The 22,423-nt window shown below is 39.0% G+C and overlaps 1 protein-coding gene across 1 annotated transcript in view; it reads left to right on the top strand.

Moving 5' to 3' along the window:
- CCDC170 (coiled-coil domain containing 170) overlaps positions 1 to 22,423 on the top strand; it is a 51,600-nt gene that overhangs the window by 15,766 nt on the left and 13,411 nt on the right. The window contains exons 6-9 of the mRNA XM_015592369.1: positions 4,660 to 4,977; positions 12,364 to 12,564; positions 17,167 to 17,340; positions 21,987 to 22,229. Coding sequence (XP_015447855.1) covers positions 4,660 to 4,977; positions 12,364 to 12,564; positions 17,167 to 17,340; positions 21,987 to 22,229 — 936 coding nt within the window. The remainder of the gene's footprint in view (positions 1 to 4,659; positions 4,978 to 12,363; positions 12,565 to 17,166; positions 17,341 to 21,986; positions 22,230 to 22,423) is intronic.

Here is a 22,423-nt window from a genome sequence, read left to right as displayed (position 1 = left end):
AGACAATACTGTCATACTGATAGCTTTTTGTCATTCTGCAATCATACCTGAACAAAAAGTTATGAGTAAAATTCCCTCTATTAATGTCTTATTCCTCATTTTGATTGAAAGTTTTGTTGTGAGAATGAGCTAGCTTCTCGCTTTATGTTAACTTATGTCATCTTGGTTACATTAGTGATAATGCTACTTGCAGGGGCTAATGAATATTAAACTTTTCCTACGTCTTGCTTTTAAAGCACTTACAGTAGAAAACGAATCTCACAGAGGTTTGTTGACACTAGAAGAGGTTTTAAAGCAATCTCAGCAAGTCAAGATATTTATTTGTAACTTGTATCCAAAATAAGTGGAAAATAATAAAAATTGGAAAATAATAAAAATTCAGCTTAAGTTTGAAATTCAAGTGTTTTGAAAACAAGTGTTTTCAAAATCCATCTTCAATTCTCCATCTGGAGACAGTTTTATCAGTTTATTATGCAACGGTATAGTTAAATTTAAATTATCTTTTGATAAAAGTTTAAATTCTCTTGACTAAAGAAATGGGCTGGATTTTATACACTTTTCACTTTTGGATTATAGTTGGCAAACCAAGCTTAAAGTATCACATGTAACATGTTCCTATTTGCACAACAGGTATGCAGCTCATGCATGTGCCACTTACACGTCAGTCCATACCTTGTTCAAAGATTGATGTCAGTGCTCCCATCCACACAAAGTTTCATGCTATTACCTGAAAGCAGATGCTAAGCTACTTACTTTTCACTTAAGAAATGAATAAGCATCATACTGTTATATAAGGTTATTGAACAAGTTGTTATAGTAAACAGAAAAATTGATGTCAAATTGCTATAGAAATTATGAAACTTTTACCCTTAATTTCTGAAATTATCTTGTTGAGACTGGGAACAAACAGTTGCAGGAGGTACACAAGCGTGTAATTCACATTTTGAATGGCACTGTTCCAGGGGGGTCTTATCCGTATTAAAATTTGAATCTCAGAACCGAATGCAAACTTTGGGTTTGATTTAGCTAAAGGGAAGTAGAAACAGTAGGACATCACCTCCTGTATTCTAGATACTTTACTTCTACTAATGCAGCCTAAATTTAGTGTGTGTGTGTGTGTGTGTGTGTGTGTGTGTGTATGTGTGGATGCACGCGCATGCGTGTGCCCGCACATGACGATTGACTCAGAACTTTAAATGGACCAAAATTCCCCGGGTGTTTTCAGAGTCGCCACCGTTTTCCCATATCTTCCATTTCCGTCCATCGGCTATAGTTCCCTTTTCCAGACATGGTCAGAATTGGTAGTTAGTTGCCTGAGCAGATTTCTAGAGAGATTCTCTCTTTTTGTGGGTACAAATGGTACTAGACACAAGGTTAGGCACCTTACTTTTTTCACTAATTCTATCTTGGAGAGTCTTCTTTCCTATCAGTATATTTATCATATCGGCTTCCTCAGTTCTTTTTAAGACTACATAATGTTCTATGGGATGAATGTCTCCTATTTGTTTGTGTAATACCTAATCTTTTGCTATACAATAATTGAATAACTTTGCATATACGTCATTTTCCATATTTAGTAATCTATCGTAACTTTTTTTTTTTTTTTTTTAGGACTGGCTTGCAAAGCTACAGGATATGTGCATATTAAATTTTGTTACATAGTTTTGGTGTGAATAGATATCTGTTGTACCTATTCACACTTCTGCCAGCAATGTATGAGAATGCCTATTTGGGGGGAATTTCTGAGTTTATTTGTTTTTCTTAACTTGGTAGGTAGAAGTAACCACTGGTTTTTAATTTCACAAAATCTGTCTAAGGTTTGATGAATTAAGTTCAAGCCAGAGGTTCTCCACCCTGACAATAATTAGTCATTGTATTTTTGAGAGGCAATTTGATTTCATGCATATCCAAGTCTCTATAATAGCACTATTATAATAGGAATCAACTGTTTTAAAAACACAAACCTCTGAATGGTTAGATTACTTGATGTGTTTCTTTGGGAATTAATGCAGACATGCGTTTAATTGGGAACCTTAAATTGAATGCCTTAATCATATTATTTACAATTGCTTTCGTTAAAAGTAATTTCGAAGGAGCCATTATTCATCTGTTGCGTTAGTGGGACCGAATCTAAAGATTCGTTAATCGAAAACAATTTCCGTAAAGTGATGCCTGTCCCTCTCTCTGTAGGGCCTGACCTCATTTGCAAATGTGATTTCCTTTGTGGAGGTCAGCCCTGATTTTGCTCAGAGGGAGCTACTAGTTTCCTGTTCCAGGTGTCAGCGTGGTCTGACAGCAAGGGCCTGGCCAGCGATACCAACGTCACATTACTTCAGTATATCCTTGAGGTAGCCATGCAACCGACTCCATTCTAGTCCCTTCCTCCTGATAGCTCTACAGGTCATTGCATCTGCAGTCTGAGAACAGCTGTTTCCAGCAGATCGGCTCAGTGCCTCTGAATTCTGAAGTGCTTCATCAGAACGCGGGGGAGCAGCCGTGCCTGAGGCCTTGTCACTGGCTCCCCCATCCTGCATTTCATACGAGAAACATCATGTAGTTCGCCGGGCTGACACACGTCCAGAAAAGAAATCTGACCTGCTGCCATGTGCCACTGTATGCTGTGATCGAAAACGAATTTTCTGATCTTTACTAGATATGCGTCAGTGCTTCGGATTCCGCAGAGAACTGTTTTGGCCCTTGTCTCTAAGGCAGTGAGACAGCAGTCTCACATTGAGCGGAAGAAATTCCTCAGAGCTGAAATATTTTTACTGTGTTTATTGGTCTCGTGGTGTAAGCTGCCAATGGCTTAGTTCACTCCAGATAGTGAGTCTATAGTACTCAAGCATCTGATATATTTTTTTTGGTATTTTCAGGAACTTCTGTAAATACTTGGTTAAAAATATCACTCTATTGGCCATGGAAACTCCTCTATATTGTAGCAGCAGCTTTCTTTCAATATAAAAATTAATATGTAATATTCTATAGGGTTTTAGAACTCTGAGGGGATTAGAATTAATTTTCATCCTTACACCATCCAATTTAGGATCTCGATTTTCTAACCACACATTAAGATTGTCGTCTTTAAATAAAATATGGCCCCAATTTATTATCACCAACGCCAATACTGGTTACTGTTATTGAGCAGCTATTGTATTACTATCTGAAAAGAAATCTGTAAAGTGATGAAATATTGTATTTGTGATAAAGGGTCCTTGACTCTTTACTTTAAGGGCTATATTTTAATCAGAAACATTAGTGGGGCTTCTCTGTAAAAGGGACTAGTTTGGAAAGGGAATGGGGAAACGAAGCTGTCGCTAGGATCTTGAAAAGCAAAGCATTTCACAAAATAGGTTCCATAATTAGTTTAGTTATTACATCTCTGAAAAGGGCAGCCTTCTCTAACTACCCATCCACTCCATGACTCTTATTTCAAATGGAAGGCTGAGACTTCCCTTGATTTAAAAAAAAAAAATCACCAAAAGGAAAAAAAGTAAGACATTCTCTTTTTTATAAAAAGTAGGAAGTAGCATTTTAAGTAACATTTTTCCTGTCTCCAAGCTGTTGGTGGAGATAAATTTCTTTTCAGATCCAGTTCTAATGCAAAAAGGATGATTGCATTTTAACTAGCAGCCTGAAATGTTAATGGCCAGTTTAGACTAGAATCTGTTATTCAATGATATTGTTTCTTTTTAGTTATTTTTGACCCTAACTTCCTATTTTAAAATAAAAAACAAAATATTTTCATCAGTTAACTAGGCTGCAATACTGTAGCTGTGTTGGTTAACCAACTGCTTATTCTTTTTTAATGTAAATGCATGTATTTCAGAACTTGATGTTATTAAGTTTTGTTTGTTTGTTTTTAAATGAATTTTAAAGATGCTTCTTTTATGCTTCTTTGGACCATTCTACATTATGGTAATTAGAAGTAGGTGCACATGTAACCTTCCCTATGACTTTTGTTGATTTTGTGAACCTAATAGTATATAGTATATTCTTTCAAATTATTATTCTTCGTATAGTACTTTATCTCACCCTGCTTGTAATCCTCCCACTTACCAAATGGCCAGTTATTTCTGCTCCTTCAGATTCTATTAGTTTTAGTTTGTCTTTATGAGAAAAGGGGAAACACAGTTAATGAATAATGAAGGAAAGACCTCATTCTCCTTTATGCAATGGTGTTTCTATGAGAATGCTAGTCTATTATTTAGCATAGTATTACAGAGACATCTTTATTCAAATAATTTTTAGTGTCTAGTTAGGACTGAGGGTTTACTGTTTATTCAAAATCAATTTCCCTGCAAACCAAGCTTGAGAACACATGGCTCTGTAAACATATAGTACTACTATGGATTGAGTCTGCTAGCCTCTTGGCCAACGATTTTTTTTCTTTAATTAACTCTTTCCACAGGTCCACATATAAAAGGCTTATATGTCAATTTTCTTTTTTTTCCTAGCTCTGATTTTATATGCCTTCTCTTTTTTTAGACAACTAACTTTACCTGACAGAGCCTTTACAGTTTAATAACTTTATGAAGAGACGATAGGGAACTTAGATTTAAAAACGTAATGAGCGTTTAACCCTCACTCCTTGAAAAGCAAATGTAGGTGTCCCTCTTTGGCTACTAACGTTTTGGTCTTCACTTCCTGTAATTATTTTAGGACTTACTCAGTGCCATAGAGGTGAAAGAAGGCCTCGAAAGGGAAGTGAAGATCTTCCAAGGAAGGCTGCTTGCTGGCCAGCGGGTCTGGGATGCCTCAAAGCAGGAGCTGAGCCTCTTGAAGAAAAGCTCTTGTGAGTTTGAGAAGAGGCTGAAGGCTAGCCTGGATGCAGCTGCAGCCTTGCAACGCCAGAACTCCTCGTTCAGGGAGAAAATTGTGACCCTTCTCAGGGGCAGCCCAGGCATGACTGAGTCCACGGAGGAGGCCATTTTGGAGACGATTCGAGAAATGGGCCTGCAAGAGGAAAGCCGGAATAGGGTGAGTGAGTGATGCTGCTTATAAGTTTCCTAAGGACAGTAAACTCATTCATTTAGCATACTCCCTACATGAGTTACCTGAGGTAGTAATAAGTATCATTTAAACATGGTTTTGTTTTCTCACAATTATTTATAATACGTACAAAGCCTGGAGAGTCACTCAGGCGACAGCAAACTACGTGGTGGGTTCCGAAGTCAGACCTCTCGGGCTGAACCCTTCTCTACTGCACACTGACTCACTCCAGGTGCGACCTTGGGCAGGTTCCTGAGTTTACAGCCTCTGAGACTGTTGACTCGCCTGCCGCACAGGGACAGTCCAGGGCCCACACCCCTTGTCTGTAACCCCTGGGACCTAATGCGTTTGTGAATTCAGAGTTTTTCAGTAAGGTAAAAAAGCACACCAAAAGTAATCTTACACATTCCTTCTCAGCGGGGTGGGGGCAATACCTGATGATCAACCACATTCATCATTCCCTAGCAAAGCCCGTGAACAACTCCACCATGTGCGGCGCAGCGAGACTATGAGAAGCCTCTCGTCACTGGGCCAAGGTTCGCTGTCAAACCCGGTCAGGTCAAGCTTTATCAGTCAACAAGTTACAACAAACACCTGTCCATTTTCAGATCCTTTTGGATTTTGGAGTTGCAGAGAAGGGTTCCTAGATCTGTAACAGTATCTGCCTCTCAAGGTCATTGTTGATCGTAAGCATTAAATAAAAAAAAAATTGTTATTAAGTCCTTCACATGCTGTCTGACAAATAGCAACAATAAATATTAACTATTGCTGCCCCTGCTTCTCTTCTCTTTCTCCTTCCCTCTTTCCTCCTTTTCATAAGGCGTTGGTGCCTAGAACAATCTTTTAGGGGACCTCTTTAGCAAGTGGAGAAAATGATTTAATTCACACATATGATTGAAGCTTGTTTAATTTTGTTATCTGGTTTACACTATTAATAATTCTCATGTCCTATAAAGCTTTGCTTAGCCGAATCAATTTCAGCCCAACTCAAAATTATCAACAGATCCAAATTATTGTAGTCCAAATTACTGAGGTTTTAAAGTAAATAATATCCAAATTTTAGATACAGTTTCATTACTGTTTCTTCTACTGAGTTCATGCTTATTCAAAAAGAGAAAACACATGTTTCCATCTTTAAATGTTTCTGAAAATCTCAGAGTGATCATTAACTCAGAGTGCAGGGTTGCATTTATAAATTTCCTTTTGTGAAAAAAACATTTCAAATTCCCTTTTATAATTCTCCAAAATTCACATGTATTTTGGGAGCGACCCTAGCTACTCCTTTGTCCAGTGTAGGATTCTCTCTGTGGATATAGAATGTTCATCCTTGCAAGACGTACGGGCAACTCGACTTGCTTGTGATTCAGTACACACGTAGGTACTGGGTTGGGGAAGGAAATTATTTACAGGACTGAGAAAAACTTCATCGACTTATTTACCTTGAACAGTAAGAGATGTACTTCGACAGCTAATGATTCTTTGTCTTTCCATTTTATTGCTTTCCTCTTCTGTTTTTCCAAATGTTTTCCTGAAACTATTTTAATTCCAGCCCATGAAACATGGCATAAAATTGTCAGCATGATGTATATGTTTATTTGCTAAAGTGAAATGATGTAAATTGGTTAAGCTGGATGGCCTTCCCCCACTTCCCATAAAAATTAGAATGATTCAGAGTCTTTTTAGTGCCTTTGTCTGCCTTTCCTACCCTGTAATTTTTTTCAATAGCCATTCTCACTATTTAAAAGCTTGAAATCAAGCATATAGCTGGCATCTTGTGTGACTCATCTTCAAGTAACATCAGGAGAAAATGGATTTCATATATTATCTTAGAAATGTTTCTGAAGAATGGAAGCTTTACAAATTGATGAACGTGTTTGTTGCGAAGGCTGCATACCCCTGCCAGCTGCCATGGCTCAGCACGCAGTCAACAGTTGAGTAATAGCCACGTGGAGGCCCAAAGATGGATTCGGGCCGGGTCTGGCGAATTCTCCGCTTCACATCAACTCCTACTCACTGAACACTGCTTTTCTCGTTAACCCCTTTGCTATTCATTTTTACCTTCCTGCGTTTACAATTCTCAGTGATGTTCAGGTCACTATCTACACTTTCTTAGCAAGTCGTTTCTACTCGTTCCTTGCTTTTCTGCTTATAACAAAATCATAGATTCCTGTTTAAAAGCTTTGCTATAACGTAGAGCAGGATTTCTCAGCCTTGGCACTGTTGACATTTGGGGCTGGATAATCCTTTGTTTTGGGGGCCATTCTGTGCACTGTAGGAAGTTTAGCAGCATCTCTGGACTTCTACCCACTAGATACCGGTAGCATTCCTCTTCCCCCCAACTCGTGACAACCAAAGATGTCCCCATCTTTGGGACGTGAAACCACCCCTAGCTGAAAACTGCTCCGTTAAAGGAATGTTTTACCATCGGGTTTCTGGGAATTCTAGATGAGTCTTTAGATGTTATTTAACCTTGAAATTTCAGGACACTTGTAACAGGTATTTTTGAAATAATTACTTCTTGCACAATGACAAAAAGTTGCAAATTTTTCAGGACTTAGTTTAGAATTTTGAGGCAAAAATTTTTTTGATCTTATTTTTAGATGTTTTCTAACTGGCTAATCATCTGGATGAGAACTGATTAAATACAGGGAGGACGTGACCACGATTGATTTCTATGTCATTTTCTAAATTAAACACAAATTGCTACAAGCTCATAAACATTTATTTAGGCCTAAACTCTCTCCTTCTGCTTTAGGTACATGTAAGACTTTATTTCCCACATCGGAGTGTTTCTTAGTCTGGCAGCTCTGTGGGCACTGTGGTGACCCAGCCTAAGGCAGCGGTCCCCAACCTTTTTCATACCAGGGACCAGTGCTCCTATGAGAATCTAATGCCTGATGATCTGAGGTGGAGCTGAGGTGGTGATGCCAGCACTGGGGAGCAGCTGCAAATACAGATGAAGCTTCGATCCATAGCCTGCTGCTCACCTCCTGCTGTGCAACCTGGGGGTTGGGGACAGCTGCCCTAAAGGACCCGACGTGTGATCCTCAGCTTGCCCACTCTCCCTTCTGATCTTCTCATTCTGCTCTGCTTATAATCCTCTGACCTACTAAGCCAAATATTTACCAAGAAGCTTCAGCAAACTTCCACTGACGTTTCATTATCCAGAATTCTGTATCACGGTCACAGGTCACACTGGCTATAAGGGCATTGGGAAGGGTGAATGGATAGAGATGTTAGCCCTCCCAGCCCCTCCAGTGTGTTCATGTCCTAGGACAGACATAACAAGTACTGCTAAATGGGGCTTAGGCAACAGAAATTTATTATCTCTCAGTTCTGGAGGCCAGAAGTCCAAAATCAAGGTGTCAACAGGGCTGGCTTCTTCTGAGGGTGGTGAGGGAGAATCTGTTCCAGGCCTCTCGCCCAGCTTCTGGTAGCTAGCACTTGGCTTATGGATGATGTTTGCTCTGTCTTCATATCATCATTTTCCTTCTGTGTGTGTCTCTGTGTCCAAATTTCACCTGTCTGTGAGGGCACCCACCTATTGGATTAGGGCCACCCACAATGGCCTCATTTGAACTTGATTATCTCTATAAAGACTCTTTTTCCAAATAAGGTCATATTCTGAGGTGCTGGGGGACTTCAGTATATCTGTTTGGGGGGGGACTTGATTCAATCTATAGCACACAAAGGTGGAGAGGGTGGGATTAGTTAGTCAACAGTGTTGGCCACACATACTGACAAGAAGGAAGGAGAACTTGATTTCTGTCATACCTGGTACCTTATAACTTATTTTATATGCTTCCTAAGTGAAAATTATAGCTTGAATAATCAGAAAAGAGTTGTTTATGTCCAAAAGGCACCGGTCCTTAAGTGACCCAAGTGGCTCTTTCTTCAGTTTAGAGCTCTCGTGTTTCCATTTGGTTTAATCTTAGTGCAAAAGTGCCTCTTCTGGTGAAATCAACAACTTGTCCTTGGGAAGTGATTTAATTCTTTTAGGGCATTATGACTTCCCTTCCAAAAATCAAGCTGCTTGTGTTTGAAGTGTAGTTTACTTCAGTGCCTTTTTTGTTTTTAAAAATTGAGGCAGGTATTCTTTATTACAATCTCTCGCCCCTTTCCCCATTTCTTATCTTTTTAGGGTTAAAATCTCTGGCACATGTTGTCCCACAAAATATCAGAGATATGTTAACAGATGATACTAAGAAGAAGAAGAAAACAGAAAGAAAGAAAGAAATGCCTATTGATTCTTTAGACCTCTCACGTGAAAAAGCCAACTCAACTTTACAGTTTTTGGCGGGATCGCGTGGTCATCCAGGAGCTGGCATTTGATGTTCCCAAGAACTGAGTCCGATTGGACACGCATTTATTTGAATACATTTATGTAAATTTAGCTCTGAGAAAACTTGGTGGTATCAAATGCACAGAGACCTAAATAAGCGTATGCAGCTCAGTTCTGTGATGCAAAGAATACGGGGAGGGTCTCAGCTGTTTGATCCTCCCCTGACACCAGAATCCTGGGAGGGCAGTTGGTAGATTCTGCAGATTTTGACCCCTTGACATGCTGGTGGTTTTAAAAGTTATACTCTGCTGAGTCTTCCAGTTCCACGGGTCTAGACAGGGTGAGGATGCAAGAGGGACCCTCTCACGTTTTGTTCTCTCAGAAAGACTTCTAGTTGAAAAACTGGCTCTATGGGCTGAAAGCAGTTTGAGAAACATGACCAAGGACAAGTCTCAAAGGGCTCCTTTAACTCTTTATGACAAAAGCATAGGACTGACCGAACCCATGTGTGGAGTAGTAATACCGATGATAAAAATAGATGCAGTGTGTTGAACTTCCATTGGGTGTGAAATACTGTACTACTCAAATAGTCTAAATTGGCTCACCTAATCATCATAGCAAAGTCTGCGTCTCAGAGAGGTTAATTACTTGCTTCATTTAACATGCTGGTAAATAGTAGAGTAGGAATCTGAGACCCGGCTTATCTGACACCAAAGTCCCCGTCCCACAGTCTGGTCTACATTAGGATGTCTGCTTCTTCCTTCAGGGTCATTATCGCTCCCTTAGTCTAGCTTCCTGTAGTTGCTCCAGGCGTCACCTGCAAAACGGAGTCCTTACCGATTAATTTCTACAGCAGACTTTGCTCTCCTCTGGTAGGGGCTCCAGTGTGGACCATGGCTAAGTGACCACGAGTTCTCCATCTCTACTGAGGCTAAATGACCATGAGATCTCCGTCTCTCCAGCTGAGGTTTTCTGTGTCTCTTTTCTCTTTGGTTTCATTCTTGTCTCTGGGTTAACTGTGCGATGGGAGAAGTGTTGAAGGATCTTCTGGTAGAAAGACTCATTTCCTACTTGGAGTCAAATGTGAAGCCACATTTCCTGCTGCATAGAAACGTGCCGTATCATTAAACAGTCCCCCAGGAGGCAGTATCTTGGGGATGTTGTTTGATGGCCATTGTTTTGTAGGTTACTTTGTAGGTTGTGTCAAGACAAGCATACCTTTCTCTTACGTTAAGATCAGATCCATTACTAATGAATATTAAGGGCACGAAATATGAAATGAGTGTTCTCATAGCCTTTTAGTCTGCAATGAAATTCTAAATTTTTTTTTGAGAAATAGAATTCCTGGGATGTGGCACTGAGGAGCTTGCCATCAAATATCTGATTTCAAGCACCCACAGAAGTATACAATTAATACAAATATAGGCCTGGGACCTGGAGAGCCATAGACACACAGGATTAGAGAGTTCAGAGATCAAGGAGCCTAACATTCCTGATTGTAGCACTTCGGCCCACTCCGTAACATTCTTGACAAATGGTCGGCCAGTCTCCACCATCCAGTGACTGGGGATCTACTACCTGACATGGAAAGACGCTTAACATGTGAGATAAAAACAAAAACATAAGATGGGAAATAGAATAGCATCTCAACTATATTTAAACAGTGCATAAAAGTAAATTATTAGAAAATGTTCATAGCTGTTGTTCATAGCTGTAAATTATTAGAAAATGTTCATAGCTGTTGCTTCTGGGTAGTAGGAGCATGGGGATTATTATTATTATTTTTTGCTGATTTATATTTTTTTCATCCTTAGTGACTCTTTTACAATGGGCAGGTATTACCTTGTAATTGTGGAGACCAAGGGAAGATTCTTCCATACATGGAAGTGGGATTCTTTTTCTCATTTATATTTGTTGGTCCTCGATTTAAGCTCTGGAGGCTACTCAGAATAAATCTTATCCTTGCAAAATATTTAAGGACAGCTTCAATGTCTTCTTGCCTTTAAGCATGGTTGTTTCTAGATAGGCAAACAGAAATTTTTTTTTTTTTTTTAAAACTGAGATTGAAAATCAAACTGTCAAGATATTTCAACTTGTGTGAAAATGGTACTATTATATAAATATTTACTACTTTTTCCCTTTCCTCTTCCAAAATAAACCATCGAAACAAAATTTATCACCTCCAACTTGGTGTTTTTATTGAATTCAACATTTTCTGAAAAACTGGATTTGCTAGAATCAATATGAATATGCTCAAAGTGTACCTGAGATCTTTGGTAAACTTCTGTTCTTGGTTTAAAGGAAGATCAGGACAAAGAGAGCTATCCAGGGGAGGATGGAAGCGTTGGGCCAGTCAGGGGGTCGTGAGAGTCTTGGTGCTTTTGATGGAGAAGCAGTGATACCCGTTACAGAAGAGGATGTGGGAGTCAGGTTCTCCTGCTGGCTCGTATGTTGCCATTGGCCCTGTTTCGAGTCACCATATTAAAGGAATTTTGACCTTTCAAGTGCCATAAAATGATAACATTGCTACATAACTACGAAGCCCAAGGACAGCACCACTGAAGTTTAGTGAAGAAGTAACCAATATGCAACAGAAGACTGGAAAAGAGCTTGAAAAAAATCTTTATGCACTTGAATGAACCGATGATGTCTCAAGGTTACTTATCAAGATTAGCTCACTGTATAGTCCTTAATCCACTATATTTGGTGGAGGAGTTCCTCTGGAGAATGACACTTTTATAGATTTTAAAAGTATTTTCTGCCTGAACTCTTTTTCTAATTAAGCTTTGAGACTCCTAAATTAATGGCAGTCTTATGGGAAAGTCGATGTTATCCATAAATATTTATCGAGTAACTTCTTTGAGGAATTATATAAAAATTAAAAATACCAATAAAACATTTTATTAGATAATGAATGCAGATTTATTTCAAGCAGAGGCAAATACATCTATCAATTACCTGTTTTTTACCTAATTTTGACAAAGAATCTGGAAGTTGGTGTTATAAATATGTCGCTTGCACTGAGCACTAGATTTTAACACTTTGTTGCATCTAAAACAAGTCTTATTTTTGTTCTGTTTCTTTGTTTCAAGATGGTCTCTCAGCTTGAAGCTCAAATATCTGAGCTTGCTGAACAGTTGGAAAATGAGTCTGGGTTTCATCAGAAAGCTCTACAGAGAGCCCAGAAAGCAGAAAACAAGTTGGAGACTCTTCAGGATCAGCTGACGCACCTGGAGGGAGAGCTAGTTTCTGGAGATGTTTTGCGAGACAACTTGAATTTTGAGAAACAAAAAGTAATAACCTGAGCGCATGTCTTGGGTGGAAACGTCTGTTGGAGTATAAAATGTTACCTGAAAATATTCTGAACTTTTTAGTACTTTGATAGATTGGTTCTGAGTCATGAGTAAGTTTCAGGGAACAATAGGTGTTGTGTTGGGGTCTCTTCCTATTATTTGGAGCTTTCTTGATTCATATTAAATCTAATAATTCAATTAGGTCTAATTAAACTCAACAAGTATTTACTGAACACCTATTATATGTGAGACCTGAAGGTTTGGAAGGTAAGGTATGAATAACACACAGTTCTTGATCTTAAATGGCTCATAATTCAATAGAGGACACAGACATTCAAATAATTTCCCATAATATAAGGTTATAAGTGTTATAATAGATGTATTGATGAATAAAGTGCTATAGGAGGCCAGCGAAAGTAGTGATAACTTCTGTGTAAGAGGAAGATTTTACAGGGAGAAGATGATTAAGTTCATCTCTGAAGTATAAGTGGAATTTTAGTGGAGAGAAGGAGCAGATACTGCAGGAAAAACAGCTTGAACAAAAGCTCGAAAGCTTACATGTGCATCAGATATTCAGGAAACACAAAGTAGTTATTCCTGTATGGCTGGGACATGACATTTTGGTGGGGCTGTGGCAAGAGAGAAGACAGGAATGGCTTGGATAATGAAGATCGAGTGTCTTTATTCTGCAGAATATAAAGTGTCATAAGTGACTTAGCACATCACAGTATTTTGGAAAGATGACACGATGTCACTGTGGAGCTGAGATTGCAGTGGTGATAACCCAGAGAGAGAGAAGGAGAGTAGACTGGGAAGAGAATTTGACCACCGGAAGGTCATCTGTGACCTCCGAGGGGCAATTTCAGTGGAGCGATGGAAAATAGAAGCCGGTTTGCATTGGGCTGAGGGGCGACTCAGACGGGAAGGAACAGAGACTTAGAAGAAGTCCGGTGACCAAAGAGCAAGGAGGCATGGAGCTGGAGCTGTGAAAAACAGGGTCAAAGATGATCGTTTTTACTGAGCGGAAAGGGCAGGCACGTGTTTGTGGGTCTCAGGAGTCCCTAGGGGGAAGAGAGCAAGAGACGAACGGGATCGAGAGCATAGGTACAGAATTTGGCATGGAAAATATTCTTAGGTTGGAAAATCCATTCTCTGGAAACTCATTCATGTTTGTTCTTCTGTTCTTAAAAAATTCAAAGAAGCATCGTGCCTGCTTTGAGGGTTGGATATGCAAAGAAACTTAAAAGGTGTCTGTGGAGAATCTAGTCTAGTGAATGAGATGGGCAAATCAGGACACAATTAATACAATTAATGCTCTAATGAAAATAGGTATAAAATTTGTCAGGAACTTGAATTAAGGAATAAGTACTTCTTTCCAGTTTCTGCGTGAGAGGAAATAAGCTGTCTTCACACAAGAGGTGACATTTGTGAGGGGCTTGAAAGAATGAGTGGGAATTTGTCAGGCAGAGAGGTGGGGAAGGGACTTGAGGCAGAGGGAACAGCATGAAGGATGAAGGAATGGAGGTGTGATAGGACTGCCCAAGGGACAAGGCGCAGGGGACTGGAACGTGGCACTTAGAAAGGCCAGAAATGGCAGGTGGCTTCAGAGTCAGGTAGAGATAATTGAAGTAGGTCAGGAGAATTATGTGAGGCTTTATCCTGCAGGTAATGGGAAGCCATAGAAGGTTTCTGAGGAAAAGAAAGGTTTCTCTGAACACAGAATGGCTCTGAGGGTCTAGATCTAAAGGTAAGGGGCCCAGGTAGGGATTCTTGGAATAGTTCAGATTAGAAGATAATATGGGTCTGGATCGAGTAGTGGTTTTGTGAATGAAGAGATAGATTTGAGAAATTTGGGAGGGTGAAGGGACGTTTTCTGTCAGATATCTGAAAAAAGTGAGTTGGTTGAAATTTTGAGTTCGAAAGGAAATATTGCACCTAAGTATAGTAAATTGGAAGAAATTGGACCGTCTGCTGGACATCTCCACCTAGATGTTCCATGAACACCTTGCTCTGAACATATCCAAAATGAAGATCATTATTTCTCCTTAGATTTGCCCTTCTCCTGCCTCACTGACGATGGAGTCCTCTGCCTCCAGCTGCCTAAGCCAAAGCTGGAGAGTCTCCTCAATGCGTTTCTCTTTTTAATCAGTTCCTAAGCACTGTAAATTCCATCTCCTTTATATATCTCAAATATCTCCCCACCCCCATCTCTACATTTAGTAGCAGTGCTTTGATTCAGAACATTATGATAATTTTCATGGACTATTGAAACAACCTTCTAAGTGATCTTTGCATTACTGCCAAGGAGGTCTTAATAATATGCATGCCTAATCTTAGCTTTCCTCATCTTTCCACTGGCCAGGGGCTCTCTGTGGCCTTCAGGATCAGCTACAGATTCCTTTTTTGCAGGAAGATACTGTGACTTGGCCAGTTTCTCTCTCCAGTCTTCCCCTCACCTGTAATCTCTCCAACCAGGTGGCCAAGTGAGAGGCCTCCTAGGATGAGCAGGGCCCTGGTAGAATGTGTGGTGAGTGATCGTAGAGTCCAAAGACACCCACATTCAGACTTGTAAAAAAAAGAGTTGGCTGGCCAAAGAAAAGAGGGCCCCCTTGGCATCCCATATTATACATGGCTATTCTTCCTGAGAAAATATTCTCTTTACCCTCACTGGGTAATAACTGTCCCTCCGAGACTCAGTTCCAATATCGCTTCCTCTTGAAGTCTTCCCGAAGAGACTTAGCTCTCCTTCATGCTGCACATGCCTGCATTTGTCACAACACGTATCACCCTATTATGTTCATTTTCGCCAATCAACTCCAATATAATTATTCGTTATGTAATTATTGGTATCGGGGGAAATTTTTTTTCTGGGTTTCTTCAAAGCTTAGGAAAGAATCGATAAATATTATCTACATTATAGAAGAAACATATCAAAGGCAAGAATTTTAGGTAGATTGGTGTCTCTTCCTTTCTTTATTATAATGACTCATTAATTTTAATTGCGATGGTGCCGAAATAACTCTCTGTTATGAAAGCAAGTTATGTAAACTGATTGTGTCCATGTGAATTTCCCATAGATAACTACTTGTGAGATGTGTGTTCTAGTAAGGATAGTAGGCGTGTAAAATTGAAAAGCGAAGTTTAAGTTTAAATACGGGCAATTGAGGTTTACACAAATAGAATAGAATCTATTCATGCTAAACTGTGACTCAGATGAACAAAATATACAGTAATCCTTCCAGCAACCCTAGTTTCTGAGGCATGGCTAAGATTCTTGAAATAAGCACTTCTGTGGGGTCTTGGCTGGGTGTTGTCTTAATCCCCTTTTCCCTGCTGTGGATCCTTACATGCTGAGTGGATGGGTCACACGGGAAATAGTAAAAGGGGCTTTGGTACCTTCCCATGAAAGGTACCAGCTCCATTTTACTTAAAATACAAAAAACAGCGGTTATTTCACTTGCACTCACACAGACTAGAAATGAAAATCCCCCGGGGAGAGCCGATGTAGCATTAAGTAGTGACAAACTGATGACCGAGGCGACAGCAACCTGCAGTCAGGCAGCACAGTACAACGAGACATTTGTAATGCCCGTGACTTATAAAAACGAGATTAAATTTTATGCATGCTTTTTAGCAAAATTGGAAAATGTATACTTACAAATTTCATCTTGATTAAAATATAGACAATTCCAGCTTTAAGATGATATGCTTCAGTCAACAGGAAATTAAACTTATTTAAACCCCAGATAGACGAAATATTGCGATGAGAAAAAAAATCTCAAGGATAGAAGCCAAATCATGAAATGATGACAGCTCAGTGATTGATTTACTTATCCAGCAAGCACTTAGTAAGTGTTGATCTGCGTCTGTCATGGCCCCACAAATCAATCAAGTGGAGGGAGATCCCAGAACAGTTTTGTGACTTTAATCTGTTTAAAATATGAGTCTTGACTTTCCTGATGCGGCTCTATTTTAGAATTGTTCCTTTAACTCTGATACATGAAAAACTCTTAAAGACGTTTTCTAAAGCATTTTAATTAAAACGGCAACAACAACAACAACCACAACAACAACCACAACAACAACATTTTCCAAGTTTATTTGTATGGAGAGCTTTGATTTTGCAGTGATCTGTAGAATCCCAGAAGAGTAATATGGCAACTCATTAAGTTCTCATTTTCCACTCTTGAAGCCAGGGCCCACTTAGATGGGAATAATTGCCAAAGAAGGTGTGGATGAGTGGATGCCAGGGGCTGGGTAGCTTGGAAGGGGTATGGTTGCAGCAGCATGTAGCAAAGCAGAGAGATAGAGATATACTCAAGAGCAGGTAGGTTTGTCATATGGCAGGGTTAAGAAGAGTGTATAATATTAGATCGAATGTCAAGGTTACTGACCAGGAGAGTCAAGGGAATTTGGACAAAGAGCAGGACATGGAACTGGCAGGTGGTTCAGGAATTCATTATCAAATGCTGGAGTCAGGGGCGGGGCTCATACCGGGTTTGTGAGAACTACCAATAAACTTGGGAGAAAAAGAGGGATTCTGGGAGATCGCCTGTTAACTTGATTTTTGTGTCCCATTTTCACTTTTGTGCTTGGGTTTAGTATCTTAAATTTCTGGATCAGCTCTCGGAGAAAATGAAATTGGACCAGATGGCTGCTGAGCTTGGCTTCGACATGCGTCTGGATGCAGTTTTAGCTCGCACAGAGCAGCTCGTCCGCCTCGAGAGCAACGCTGTCATTGAAAACAAGACCATTGCCCACAACTTACAGAGAAAGGTAGGGAGGCTTGAAATGTGCTAATGCTGAGTGGCGGAATTTCTGAGAAACCTCAGTACTGAAATATAACTTACCCTCACCGTATTTACCAGTGTGGCTAGGAAACATGCTATAAAAATATGTATATAGAATCTCGAATTCAAGTCTGAAGGGATGGTAAGTGGATCACCTAAGGTTATGCTTGACTGTGAGTAATAGAGACTGAAAGTAACAGTGGCAGAAAGGAGTAGAAGTTTTTTTTTGTTTTTTTTCTTTTCTCACATAAATTCCTGGAGGTAAGCAGCTCAGGACTAGTGTGGCAGCTCTGCTCTGTAAAGTTTTCAAGGAACCAGACTCATTCTGGCCCACTAATCTCTTATTCCTAGGGTGGTCCTAATCCTCTTTGTTCAAAATGGAGCCTAGAACCATTATAACTGGGTTCCAGGGAGAGGTTATAGAAGAAAAAGGCATGAAGAAGAGGGATACAAAAGAGCTGGGCCGAGCTATCTTTAAAGGAAGTCTTCAGAATTTGCTACATGAGCTTGTATTTATACCCCATGGCCAGAATATGTTCTGGTGGTTAAACCTAGCTGCAAGGGAGGCTTGAAACTGTAGTCTACTCTGGCTAGCCATTTGCCTACCTAAAAAATGGACTGTTTCTGTTTTATAGAAGAGGAACAATGGGGAACATCTAGAAGTCTTTGCCTTTATAAGCTCTATTGCACTAGAAAGTAGGGAGAGGAGAAGAGCATGCTTTTCACTCACTCAAGAGTTGGAAACAGTTTAGACTAGATGAATGAATAGATGAAAAAGATAAAAATATAATTATTAGTTATGTAATTATTGGTATTGGGGAAAAAAAGGAAAATGGAAAACACAGATGCGTCCTCATAATAGTTCTTAGGAGAAAATTCTATAGTAGAATTATAGCGTGCAGGCTATCTAATGAGTCACATCTGGGTTCTCAGTTTGGCTCCACTAAGTTGTGTGACCTTGGGCATATCGCATACTTCTCTGTCACCATCTCCTCATATTTAAGATGGGCATGATACTGACTTCACGAGGTTGTAAATTTTTAATAAATAACATTTTGAGCTCTTGGCTCATAGAAGTTGCTGTATTCACATTTGACCTCCTCTCCATTTACTGTGTCTTTGGGAATATTTTATAAAAGAAAGCAGACAACCCCTGTTACCATTGGAGACATTAAATTGAGCTACAATTCTTTTTGCAGATAATTGAATTTTATCTTTCAGATAATTGAATTTTTTCTCAATATCTAACATTATTTCTTCTTAAATATTGTGTAATTATTAAAATCACTGGTGTATAGAACTTACCAGTGTAAATTTGCAATAGAGTGGAATTTGACATGAAGCAGCTCAAGGAAGGGAGTTTATTTATTTATTTATTTAATTTTTTTATGTATAACTTTGGTTATCTTTCTTTTTAAAGAACATTTTCCTCATATGAGTTTTGTCACCCATTGTACTCATTCATTTAATCATTACAAAATAGTATTATAAATCTTCTGTGGGGCAGAAACAGGATTAAGAATAGACAAATTAATTGATAATTTCTTATGCTGTTTTAATCTGAGCACCAAACATATAACATGCTGAGTCTGATGTAAAGCTATACTGAGTTTATAGTGTTACAAATAGCAGAGATCATGGTTTTGGAGGTACAAGTATCCAATCAAGGCTGATTACAATTGACAAAAGAACTCAGTAATTCCGTGAATCCAAACTGCATTTACTATACAGAGCTGGAATTTGATATGGGCAGCTGGAAATTCTTCTAAATTCTGACAAAAAATTTATAAATTTACTTGGTTAGCTGCAAAATTAGGGTATACAGATGTGACTACCATGGGCAAGACCATTTGAAGAAGGCAAGAATTCTATGTCCTGAATGACCGTGGCCTCAATGAAGCCAGATAGAAATAAAGAGAAGGTTAAGCACACAGATTCATGCACATACACAGAGCTTTTTTGGGGGGGTGATGCTTTTTTTAATTTTATTATATTTTTTTATTACCCCTCTTTTTTTCCCTCAGCCACTCCTAGAATGTAGTCTTCCACACCGAGACATCTTGTTCTATTTACACAATTATATTGCTTTCCAGATAACTGAAATTCTGGTTCAGGGCCAGTTTATTTTGTCGCACCACTGCAAAATCCCTGCTCAAAGGCAGAAACTTGAGCACAGTTACTATCCCTCAAGATAAACAGAAGAGTCTTTGCCTATGGAGCATAATTTGAGAAGTACCCTGGAGTCTTACAGCCCGGGGAATAAAGGGAGTTTATTTAGAACAATATTAAAAGGGCCTTGTTAAAAATGGATCTGGGCATGGACATTGCTCTTACCTTTAGGCAAAATTCTCAGGCCCAGATTTCAGTAAGTCGTTCACATCTCTGAACACATTACAAATGCAGAGTCTGTAATTGGGAAAATGTGAAAGTCTTCAGTTCTTACATCCTGTAATTCTACATGATTCTGATACCTAACATTTGTGACAGATGAAAGAGGTCTCTGTACTTAGTATTCCACTTAGTTCTTGTGACATGTGAAGCCCAGGAGGATTTTTTTCCCCTCTTAGAGTTCTTACTCTTTTTCTAAAAACCACTATAATTTCCTTCATTAAGTTTAATTGTCAATGATTAGAGCTGTTTGATGACCTTATTTGCTGCTTGGTTTGTAGATGGTAAAGGCCAGGCATGTAATAAAGACACCAATGAACTAAAACTTTCTTCAAGTTCCTTCTATTTCTATTTTAAATATATAAACAAAGCTTTCTTAAAAATCTTCTTGGTATTGCTTATTTAAATATTTATCAACTTTCACATGCAAAAAAATGGAGCTGGACCACCTTCTTATACCATATACAAGAATAGACTCAAAACAGATTTAAGACGTAAGTGTAAGATCTGAAACCATAAAAATTCTAGAAGAAAACGTAGGCAGTAAACTCTCTGATATTGTACCAGTAATTTCTTTTTGGATATATCTTCATGGGCAAGGGAAACAAAAGAAAAATAAACAAATGGGAATACTACAGCAAACTAAAAAATTTTTGTATGGCAAAGGAAACCATCAATAAAAGGAAAAGACAGCTTACTGAATGGGAGAAGAGAATCACCTATGATACATCTGATAAGGAATTAATGTTCAAGATATATAAAGAACTCATACAACTCAATAACAAAAATCAAAGAATCCAGTCAAAAAATGGGCAGAAGATCTGAATAGATAGTTCTCCAAAGAGGAAATACAGATGGCCAATAGACATATGAAAAGTTGCTCAAGATCACTAGTCATCAGAGAAACGCAAATTAAAACCACAATGAGATATCACCGCACACCTGTAAATCATCAATAAATCAAAAAACAACAAATGTTGGCGAGGATGCAGAGAAAAGGGAACTCTCATACACTGTTGGTGGGATTGCAAATTGGTATAGCCACTATGGAAAATAGTCTGGATGTTCCTCAAAAAACTAAAAATAGATATACTTTTTGACTCAGCAATTGCACTTCTGGATATTTAACCAAAGAAAACCAAAACATTAATTCGTAAAGATCTATGCATCCCTGTGTTCATGGTAGCACTAATTACAATAGCCAAGATATGGAAGCAACTTAAATGCCCATCGACAGACGATTGGATAAAGAAATTATGGTTCATATATACAATGGAATCTTACTCAGCCATTAAAGGAAATGAAATCCTACCATTTGCAACGACATGGATGGACCTAGAGGTTATTATGCTGAGTGAAATAAATCAGACAGAGAAAGATAAGTACCACATGATTTCACTAACCTGTGGAATCTAAAGAACAAACTAATTGAAAAGAGACTCATAGATACAGAGGACAATATGGTGATGGGCAGAGGGGAGGGGTGTTGGGGGAGTGAGAGAAAGGGATGAAGAGTTAAAGAAGTACAAATCAGTAGTTGGGAGATGGTCATGGGGACGGAGATGTAGTCAGCAGAAATGGTCACAGTATAGGGAACGCAGTCAGCAGTAATGTAATGGCTGCGTGTAGAGCCATGGGTGATAGAGCAATCAGGGGGATCGTTTTGTAAACTACATAAATGTCTAACCAATGTACTGCATACTTGAAACTAATAATAAAATAAAGTGCTTAAAAAAATATATCAACTCTTATGTTTGGTGCCACTCTGTCTGGTTCTAAGGAATTAAAATTAGTCTAGGCTTTTGGTGCTAATTTAAACCCTATCTTCTTTCAGAAAAGACCAGACAGAACCAGTATAGTTGCCATGGGGTGTTGGAGAGGATTTTTTTTCTCTCTGCCTTATCATTTTGTGCTCTTGTTAAGCTCATTTTAGTCATTTAAAAAGCAATTTAAAAAATTTTAATGATGCACATAGTGTTGGAGGACCTTGGTGTCGAAAGCCTACTTCTCAGTACATTTTCTGTGGCTCTTTTGTCTCAGACTTTGCAGCTACAAAATTAATTCTTGGAAAAATAGGAATTAAAAATGCAATCAGGAAAAGGAATCCAATCATCTTTTTTTGATGGTTTAGACATTAGTCTTATTGATGTGTGGATAAAGATCAACGTTATCTGAGTAATTCATGTATATTTACTGACCATTCAATTATTATTAAAAAAAATATCTCTGTTTGTATCAAACCAGCTAAAGACACAGAAAGAAAGACTGGAGAGCAAAGAACTGCACATGAACCTCCTCCGGCAGAAAATAGCCCAGCTGGAGGAAGAGAAGCAGGCTCGCACGGCCTTGGCCGTGGAGAGGGACGAGGCCAACCTCACCATACGGAAGTTACAGAAGAAGGCGGAGAGGCTGCAGAAGGAGCTGAGCGAGAGTCGAGAATCAAACACTGAGCTCAAAGCCAAACTGGCTGACACCAATGAGCTTAAGGCAAGTGCTCAGCTTCATTTCCTTGTTGCTTTTTGCTAGTTACCATAAAAGTTTATGCAAAAATGTGACAGCCTTATCATGGAGATGCCAGGGAGAAAAAAAAAAGATGAAAACGTCCTCTGATTTTCTAGAGTTGGGAGGAAATGCAAAAATTACTTAAATCAGCGTACGAGATCAATTTACTGTCTCTTCAA

Source organism: Pteropus alecto, unplaced genomic scaffold (genome assembly GCF_000325575.1).
Source record: "Pteropus alecto unplaced genomic scaffold, ASM32557v1 scaffold176, whole genome shotgun sequence".
In the NCBI taxonomy this organism is placed as follows: Eukaryota; Metazoa; Chordata; class Mammalia; order Chiroptera; family Pteropodidae; genus Pteropus; species Pteropus alecto.
This window is presented reverse-complemented; position numbering and strand designations above follow the sequence as displayed.